The sequence below is a fragment of the Apium graveolens genome, unplaced genomic scaffold (genome assembly GCF_009905375.1).
Source record: "Apium graveolens cultivar Ventura unplaced genomic scaffold, ASM990537v1 ctg7526, whole genome shotgun sequence".
In the NCBI taxonomy this organism is placed as follows: domain Eukaryota; kingdom Viridiplantae; phylum Streptophyta; class Magnoliopsida; order Apiales; family Apiaceae; genus Apium; species Apium graveolens.
This window is the reverse complement of record NW_027420396.1, coordinates 94,471-104,645: the sequence shown is the minus strand read 5'-3', so window position 1 is coordinate 104,645 and position 10,175 is coordinate 94,471. Positions and strand designations below refer to the sequence as shown.

Below are 10,175 nucleotides of genomic sequence, written 5' to 3'. Positions count from 1 at the left end.
TGCCAATGTTATTTAGGTACAATGGAACTTTAAGAAGAGGTACAGTCCAACCTAATAAAATTATCCAGTTCGGATATTTTATAGACAATTATTTTATGTTCAATTCTACGATTCAAAGTTTGATTCGGTTAATTAAACGAGTTCGAGATAGTGTTACTATTATTATAATAGTATACTAGATGTGTGTGAAATAAGATTTGTGCCTAGTGACATGGCCTTTTTCACAATGCAGCATGATTACTAAATTGGACTGCAAATTTGTACTAGATAAAATGCACCATTGATTGATAGTGCTCTGTAGAACTGTTGTAGGCAACTGAAACTGTGTATGGTATGGAAGACATGAACAGTTGTTTATCATCCATTGCATCATCAAGCCATACCTAATGCTCTAATAGTCACACTCACACTTTCTTCTAACTCATATTTTTACTTCAAGAAACACAAGCAAACAATACAAACTCTCTCTTCAGTTTACTGCTCTTCAATGGCTATCACAAGCCAAATGACATTACTGCTTTCTCTTTTTTTCTCAGTGTACATTCATATCTCAGCTTCAACTGAGTCAGATTTTCTTCTCAGTTTTAAGGACTCCATTGATGACCCTTTGAGCTTGTTAGCATCTTGGTCAAATACTACAACAAACCATCACTGTAACTGGACTGGAGTTACTTGTATAGCTACTAAAGATGGTCTGTCTGTATCATCTTTAAATCTTCAAAGTTTAAACCTTTCTGGTGAAATCTCTGCTACTATCTGTAAACTTCCAAATCTTTATCATCTTAATCTTGCTGACAATCTTTTTAATCAGCCTATTCCACTTCATCTCTCTCAGTGTGGTTCTTTAGAGACTTTGAATCTTAGCAACAATCTTATATGGGGTACAATTCCAAATCAGATTTCTCAGTTTGATTCACTGAGAATTCTTGATTTTAGTAGAAATCATGTTGAAGGAATGATTCCAGGGAACATTGGTTTGTTGAAGAAGCTTGAAGTTCTTAACTTGGGTAAGAACTTGCTTTCAGGTAATGTTCCTTTTGGTGTTGGTAATTTAACTGAGCTTACTGTTCTTGATTTGTCTGAAAATCCATTCTTGGCAAGTGAGATTCCAACTGGTATTAGTAAGTTAATTAAACTTGAGCAGCTTCTGTTACAAAGTTCTGGTTTTTATGGTGCAATACCAGATTCTTTTAAGGATTTAAAGAGTCTGTCCACACTAGACCTTTCACAAAACAATCTTACTGGTGTATTACCACAGTCACTTGGGTTGGTGTCTTTGGAAAAGTTGGTTTCTTTTGATATTTCAGAGAACAAGCTTTTCGGGTCATTTCCACATGGTGTTTGTGATGCTAAAGGCCTTATGACCCTCAGTCTTCATACTAATTTCTTCAATGGTTCTGTACCCAATAGTTCAACTAGTGGCTGCTTAAATCTTGAGAGATTTGAGATACAGAACAATGGGTTCTCAGGTCATTTTCCTGATGGGCTATGGTCATTGCCGAAAATCAAAATTATCAGAGCTGAGAACAATAGGTTTTCTGGGAAAATTCCAGAGTCGATATCGATGGCGAAGCAACTAGAGCAAGTTCAGATAGATAACAACACCTTCATCAGTAAACTACCTCAGGGCCTTGGACAGGTTAAGAGCTTGTATAAGTTTTCTGCTTCTGTTAATGGTTTATATGGTGAAATTCCTCATAATTTCTGTGATTCACCTGTAATGAGTATTATAAATCTTTCTCATAACTACCTTACTGGTCCAATTCCAGAACTGAAAAAATGTAGAAAACTTGTCTCGTTTTCGTTGGCAGACAACAATTTAGTAGGTGAAATTCCACATTCACTTGCTGCATTCCCAGTCCTTACTTATCTTGATCTTTCTCATAACAATCTCACTGGTTCTATCCCAAAAGAACTCCAAAATTTGAAACTTGCCCTCTTCAATGTTTCCTTCAATGGGTTATCTGGTGAGGTTCCTCAGTCTCTTATAACTGGCCTTCCGGCTTCATTTTTGCAAGGCAATCCAGGACTATGTGGCCAGGGGTTACCTAATTCATGTGGAGGTAACAAGTCTAAACATGAAGTTGCTGGCGTATCAAAAATGGTTTCTGTTATAATCTCTTTGGCATTGTCACTTGCTATTGTGATTCTTATTGCTGGTGTTTATGTTATGTTTCGATCTTCAAAGCAAAATTCTCAAATGGGGGCTTGGCGATCAGTTTTCTTCTACTCACTCAGAGTCACTGAGCAGGATCTGTTAGTAGCAATGGATGACAAAGCTGCTAGAGGGAGTGGTGGGGCTTTTGGTAAGGTTTACATCATAAACTTGCCTAGTGGAGAACATGTTGCTGTGAAAAAGATACTTAATTTTGAAAGCCAATCTCTGAAAACTTTGAAGGCTGAGATCAAGACACTGGCAAAAATCAGGAACAAAAACATTGCTAAAATTCTTGGTTTTTGTTATTCCAGTGATGCACTCATCCTAATCTATGAACATTTACCAAAAGGGAGTCTTGGGAATATGATCGCCTCGCCTGATTTTCAGTTGTCATGGGATGTTCGATTAAGAATTGCAACAGGGGTTGCTCAAGGATTGGCCTACCTGCACCAGGATTACGTTCCCCGCTTGCTTCACAGAAATGTCAAGTCTACAAATGTCCTTCTAGATGAAAATTTTGAACCAAAGATCACCGATTTTGCTCTTGATAGGATTGTAGGAGAAGCTGCATTTCAGTCATCAGTGCTATCAGCATCTTCAGGGTCCTGTTACATTGCACCGGGTATATACTTCTTAGCAAATTTTAGTTCTAGTATTGTAAATTCAGTACTTTCTGTATTGTGTGATAGCAAAAATGTAGTACGCTCAAATGAGGACTCATGTTTTCTTATCGAGTATGGCATTACAATTTACAAGTTTTAACGGTTAATTTTGAATGCAGAAAGTGGATACAGCAAAAAAGCTACAGAACAAATGGACACATACAGCTTCGGGGTAATGCTGTTAGAGCTAGTGACAGGCAGGGCAGCTGATGAGAAAATAGAATCAGGGGAAGGAGAGTTCCTGGACATTGTCAAGTACGTGAGAAGAAAAATCAACATAACTAATGGGGCAATTCAAGTCGTTGATCCGAAGATCTCAAACTCCTCGGCCCAACAAGCAATATTACGAGCTCTAGATATTGCTGCCAGGTGCACATCTGTGGCACCAGAGAAGAGGCCACCAATGTGTGAGGTTGTGAGAGCTCTACAAAGCCTTTGATTGAAGCTTATATATAAAGTTCATGTTTCAGTTTAAGTGTTTAATATATAGCCCCTTCAACTTTTGATCAATGATTCTAAATCGTTCCAGTTTGTAAATAGAATGTTTTTGTAATTTTGGGGAGAAAATACAAGGCGTTGGATTTGGATTTGGCAGAAAAGAAATGAACATATGCTGAAAATATTATAATCTTTGAGTTTCAGTAAATATGATAGTATCAAATTAATCCAGAATTTGTTGTTAAAAAAAGTAAATACGTGTAAAACAAAATATTATTTGGAGATCATTAACTTTATTTTATTTGAGAATAAGTATATAGATGAAATCACCATACATATAAAATTGGTTTAGATTTTGATTTTGGATAGGAATAACTATAACTAAAATAAGGATTTCATAAAAACTCAATAATATCAAGAATGATGCTAGGTGCGAAATCGTTTTTTACAGCTAGTCATTAGTTTCCTCCAATATTTTGTATAACATATACTATAAATTAATAACATACTTGCTTATGGGTGTGTGAAATTATTGAAAATGAAAATTTTATAAAAGCAAAGCTCATTTCACAAGTATGACTTCAATGACACGTATCAAATATGACAAGAATGTATATTTTACTTGCTTGATAATCTACATCAAAACATAATGTTATAATCTATACTTTTCAATAATATTCATATTTTTATTTCTTAAGCGAATGAAACCTTATGTAGATATGAGTTAAATAAAATAATTTCTTTAGCCTATATTAGCCGGAAACGATTTGCTAAAATTTATGTATGGACTGTACATACAAAGTGGAGGCGCGGACAACGGAACTAAGCTCGGATTAGTTTGTAAGGATGAGGAAATAGAAACGCTGAGAGCAAAATTAAGGGGTGGACGAGAATAACGCAAGAGAATAGAACAAAAAAGTTAATGACTTTTTATTTTAGAGCGAAAATAAATTTATACGTCCCTGAATTATTGGTGTTTTCTAAAGTAGGTCCCTGAATTAAAGATTCCAACATTAACGTCCCTAAACTTTTAAATTTTTCTCACCGCAGTCCTTCCGTCAGTCAACCAGTAACGGACGTTAGGTTTTTGCTGACGTGGCATGCGGGTTGAATATGTGGACTATTATGTGGAAAGATAAATTAACAAAAAAAAAGAAAAATGTAAAAAACGCACTTGCCTCTCACATGACTATCATATATGTAAACAAACTGGTTCTTAATATGTATATAAAGATAAGGGGATAAATGAACGGGTTTTAGGGTTCATAACTGAGGGTTAGGTTCTTAATTGAAGGTTCATATCTGAGATTAAGGAAAATACGGTTGTAATTCTTTCAATTTCGTTACTAATAAATCGATACTAATTACGGTTTGTGCTACTTTTCAGATGGAGTCCGACATCACTTTGTATATTCATCACATGGGGAAGTTTGTATATTCATCGGGAAGTAATGATGGTGGGAAAAGCTATGAGGGAGGTAAGGTCAATATTCTTAATAATCAAAGCACTGTGTCTCTTCCAATGTTTCAGAATTACATTCGAACTGAGCTTGATTATAAGGAGTTCAAGATTTATTGGTACAAATTTGGTACTCCTTTTGATGATTATAATTGTAAGATTCTATGGAATGATGATAGTGTAGACTTAATGTGTTATCATTCTTTGAAAACTCATAGAATAGATTTGTATGTTGATCATTCTTGTGAAATTGATGAAATATGTGATTGGTCTGGTGAAGATGACTCTGAATATAATGCAGAGAATGTTGGGAGTGGAAAGGATAGTGATAGTGGGGAGGGTAGTGAGAGTGAGGAGAGTAGTGACAGTGGAGAAGACAGTGAGGGTAGTGATATTGATGAGTATATGCAGAATTTGAGTGATTGTGATGAAGAGTTTGAAGAGGTTGAAAAAGAAGAAGAAAGTGTATAGGTTTAAGAGTAATCCAGCTAATGATGATGATAAACTGCATATACCCCTTAGTAGTTTGATAACTAAAAAAATTGATAAGACGCAAAAGAATAAGGACAGTGAGGAGATTGATGCAGAGAACCGAGGATGGGAGAGTGAGTATGAGTCAGATTCATACAAGATATTAGAGGATGGATCAAGTGATTCATCTGATAATGAAGTTGAATCAGTAAGCAAAAAAAAGAAAAAGGCCAGCTCTAAAAAAGAGTTCTGAACATATAACCCTAGAACCCCAATGAAAAACATTAACTTTGAAGTTGGTTTGGTGTTCACTGCTAGGGAGATTTTAAAAAATGCTATTATAGACTATGTCGTTGAACAGAAGAGAGAGATTTGGTTTAAAAAAATGACTTGCAAAGGGTTCAAGCTAAATGTAGAGAAAACTGCCCATGGTATCTCTTTGCTAGTAAAATAGATCCAACTGGTGCCTTACAAGTTAAATCATACAATAGGGAGTATAGTTGCATACTTGTGCATAAACATAAGTTTGTTAGATCAGATTGGTTGGTTAGAAAATTTGGTAACAAGGTGAGATCCAACCCTAAATGGAAACTTAGAGAATTCACTGCCCATGTATTTGAGATGCATAATTTGGTTATTTCAAAGAATCAGTGTTGGCTTGCAAAAAGAAGGGCTCTATCTAAGATTGAAGGAGAATTTCAAAAACAGTAAATGAGGTTGTATGATTATAGTGCTGAGATAATGAGGTCAAATCCTGATAGCACTGTCAAGATTGGTGTGGAGAGGAATGATAATAAACAAGTTTTTACTTTTAAGAGGATATACATTTGTTTTGATGCTTTGAAAACTGGATTTAAGGTGGGATGTAGAAAGATCATAGGGCTAGATGGATGTTTTCTAAAGAGTTATGTCAAGGGTGAAATATTAGTTGCAGTTGGAAGGGATGGAAACAATGGGATGTATCCCATTGCTTGGGCTATTGTGGATGTTGAATCCACTGAAACATGGGAGTGGTTTATATCTCTACTAAAACAAGACTTGGAGCTTGACACTGGCTATGGATACACTCTAATGACTGATAAATAAAAGGTACCATTTTTTTAAATATGCTAATTGTTCAATTAATTTATTATTAGTTACCATGTAATTGTGATTATGCTAATTGTATGCAGGGGCTAAAGCATGCTATTGATAAAATCCTACCAAGGGCTGAACATAGGTGTTGTGCAAGGCACATTTGGGCAAATTGGAAGAAACTACATCCAGGCCAAGTGTTGAAGAATCTGTTTTGGATGGCTGCACTAACTCAAATTTGAACTCATATGTTGTATGTTAGATATATTTGATAATGTCATGACTAATATGATCTGTGTTTAGTTTTTCAGATCTTACTTAACAGGACAAATCAGTACTTAACTGGAAATCAGCACTTATACTGAAGTCAGAACTTAAGTTGTCAGAACTTAAGTTATCATGAGATATTTATCAGGAGATAATATCAGGACTTAAGGAGACTTTCAGATAAGGAAGGCGGCTGATTGAAAGGAAAGAAGATCAAGATAAACGCAAGAAGAAATATGCATGAAGAAGGAATTCTATGAAGAATAGAATACTTGGGAGAAAAGATAACTAGTTGATATATTTTAGGAAGCAGAATTATATTCCATATCAATTAGAATTTATCTTGTAATTTTGTAGTATATAAACACAGACATAGGGTTTACACTAGATGTGTTATCATAATCGAAGTTATTATTTATTGTAACCCTAGCAGCTCTCGTGATAAGTTGTTCATCACTGAGAGAGGACAGTTCCATATTGTAACAAAATTTATTGTGTTAAATAAAATCTGTTTTCTGTGTTTTTATATTCGATTTGATTATGATAAACACTGTATTCAACCCCCTTCTACAGTGTGTGAGACCTGACAAGTGGTATCAGAGCAATCTGTTAACACACAAACAGTTTAAGATCCAAAAACAATCATGTCTGAAGAAGAACAAACTCCAACCAAGCCCACCAAAACTGAAGAACCTCCAAAGACTCAAATCCATAATCGATATGAGACTATTAGAGTTCCCATACTGAAACCATCTGAATATCCCATATGGAAGGTGAGGATGTCTATGTTTCTGGAAGCTACAGATCCAGAATACATTGGCAGAATCAATGAAGGACCACACAAGCCAACCAAACTCTCTGTTGTAGTTGCAGGTGAACCAGCAAAGTCCGTTCCAAAGGAGAAGAGTGATTACACTGCCGATATCTCATCGATTGCTAAGGATGCTAAGGTACAACACTTGCTGCATAGTGCCATTGATAATGTCATGTCAGATAGGGTAATTAACTGCAAGACTGCAGATGGGATGCCTTGGAGACAAGATTCCAGGGAACTGATTCAATTAAGAAGAATAGGAAGACTATACTCACTCAAGAGTATGAGCACTTTGACTCAAAACCTGATGAGTCATTGACTGGTTTATATGACAGATTTGTCAAACTCTTGAATGATTTGTCACTAGTTGACAAAGAATACGATCTTGAAGATTCAAATCTTAAATTCCTGTTAGCTCTTCCTGAAAGTTGGGATTTGAAGGCCACCACTATAAGAAACAACTATAATCTTGAAGAAACAACTCTTGATGAAATTTTTGGGATGCTCAAGACTCATGAACTTGAGATGGAACAAAGAAGCAAGAGGAATGGAAGAAAGTCAAGGACAGTTGCTCTAAAGGCTGAGGAGGAATCCCCCAAAGCAGATGCCTCAAGAAAAGGCAAGGGAAAAGCTCTAATCACAAAGTCTGATACTCAGTCATCAAGTTCTGATAGTGATGATGACTCAGAAACTGAAAGCTTACCTAAGATGGATGCTGATGAAGAGATGATGAAGCTGTGTGCTCTTATGGTGAAAGGAATTACAAGGATTGCATACAGGAAATTCAGAAAGGGAAAGAAATTTTCCAGGAAAGGTGCAAGTTCTGATAAGAAAGATTTCAGAAAATATGAAGGCAGAGGAGGAAAGTCTGACAAAGGAGATTACTCAAATGTCAAGTGCTACAACTGTGGTGAGAAAGACCACATATCTCCTGATTGCAAGAAAGTGAAGAATGACAAAGGCAAGGCTCTTGTCACAAAGAAGAAAAGCTGGACAGACACTTCAGATTCTGAAAGTGAGGAGAACTATGCTTTGATGGCAAATGCTGATAGCAATTCTGATAATGCTGAGTTAAAGGTAACTCAAACTACTTACGCCTTTCATACTGATGATATTACTGAGTTGAGAAGATATCTTAAAACCATGTTCATTAGTTATAGAGATCAAACTTTAACATGTGAAAGATTAACTTCTGAAAATCTTGCTTATAAAAAGAGGAATGATTATTTAGAAAAAGAGTTAGTCATGTTCCATCAAACTCAGAAAGATAGAGATGATGCCTTTTATGTTAGGGATGAAGTACTTAAAATAAATGAATCTCTAAAAACTGAGTTAGAAAAGGAAAGAGAGATTATCAGGACTTGGACTAACTCTGGCAGAACAACTCAGAATTTGTTAAGTAGTGGAAACTGGAAAGAAGGCTTAGGTTATGGAGATGATAAGAATGATAAGGGAACTGTAGAAATTGAGCCTATAGTTGTTAAACAAAAGCCAAAGGTAAATCCTGTTAAGTTTGTAGCTGTAAAGTCTGATATTGATAAATCAGAAGTTAAAGAGAAATTAACTTCTGACAAACCAAAACAGGATAAGCCAACTGAAGTTAACATAGGCTTAATGACAAAGAAGCAGCTTAAGCATAAGCTGAAAGATGTTAAGAATGTAAACAAGGTAAAACTCCCTAGGAAAATAGGAATGGAAAGGAAGGTGTGAATAAAAGTAATGATTATAAGCCTGTTCCTAATGCTCCTAGAAAGAAATGTCATAACTGTGGAAATTCTAACCACCTGGCTTCTTTTTGCAGGAAAAATAAGAACATAAACTCCTTACCTTCAAAGTCAGGAGTTAAGAGCTAGTCTGTTAGATATAGGCCACAAAATCCTTGTTTTCATTGTGGTAGTTTATGGCATTCCATTTATACTTGTAAGGAATATCATAGTTTGTACTATGATTATTATCAAATAAAACCTTCTTTAAAGAAAGTTAGCATTATTCCTTCTAGTGTAAGTTCTGATGCAAAGTCTGATAGTGTAAATGCTGATAAGAAAAATGGTAACATAAACTCTGATACTAAATCCGCTGCAAATGTTAACAAACTTAATAAGGCCAAAGGATCCAAGCAAGTCTGGGTCCTTAAAACTAATCATTAGTTGTTTTTGTGAAAGCAGGGCAACAAGAAAAACATCCTAGTTCTGGACAGTGGATGTTCAGGACATATGACTGGAAATAATGCCCTGCTATCAGACTTTGTGGAGAAAGTTGGACCAAGTGTTTTTTATGGAGATGACAACATGGGAAAAACCTTGGGATATGGCAATATAAATCTGGGGAATGTCATCATTGCAAAAGTAGCTCTAGTCTCAGGACTTAAACAAAATTTGCTGAGTGTTAGTCAAATATGTGACAGAGGTTATCATGTGGATTTCTTTGAAGAACACTGTGAAGTTTTAAGCAAATCTACAGGTAAAGTTGTTCTGAAAGGATACAGGCATGATAACATTTACGAAACCAAGCTTTCAACAAGTACTGATGGTTCTGCAATCTGTCTGTTAAGTAGAGTATTAATTGAAGAAAGCTGGAATTGGCACAAGAAACTCTATCATTTAAATTTCAACAATATAAACGAACTAGTCAAGAAAGATCTTGTGAGAGGTTTTGCCAAAATCAGTATTTGCTCCTAATGGCCTTTGTGAATCCTGTCAAAAGGCAAAACAAAGAAAATCTCCATTCAAGCGCAAGACTGAATCTTCAATTCTTGAGTCTTATCACCTACTACATGTTGATCTATTTGGTCCAGTGAATGTCATGTCTATTGCAAAGAAGAAATATGCTATG

General features: G+C 35.5%; 1 protein-coding gene across 1 annotated transcript; it reads left to right on the top strand.

The window, feature by feature from the left end:
• Window positions 1–207: 207 nt before the first annotated feature.
• LOC141704181 (probably inactive leucine-rich repeat receptor-like protein kinase At5g06940) lies at window positions 208–3,435 on the top strand. Its single transcript, XM_074507484.1, has 2 exons — window positions 208–2,780; window positions 2,940–3,435. Exons 1-2 carry the CDS (start codon window positions 488–490, stop codon window positions 3,257–3,259), a joined length of 2,613 nt encoding a protein of 870 aa, XP_074363585.1. The 5' UTR covers window positions 208–487; the 3' UTR covers window positions 3,260–3,435.
• Window positions 3,436–10,175: the final 6,740 nt, after the last annotated feature.

Coding starts and splice junctions, on each gene's coding strand:
- LOC141704181 (XM_074507484.1), top strand. CDS start 488: ATGGCTATCACAAGCCAAATGACATTACTGCTTTCTCTTTTTTTCTCA. Junction 2,781..2,939: donor GTCCTGTTACATTGCACCGG/GTATATACTTCT, acceptor TTTTGAATGCAG/AAAGTGGATACAGCAAAAAA.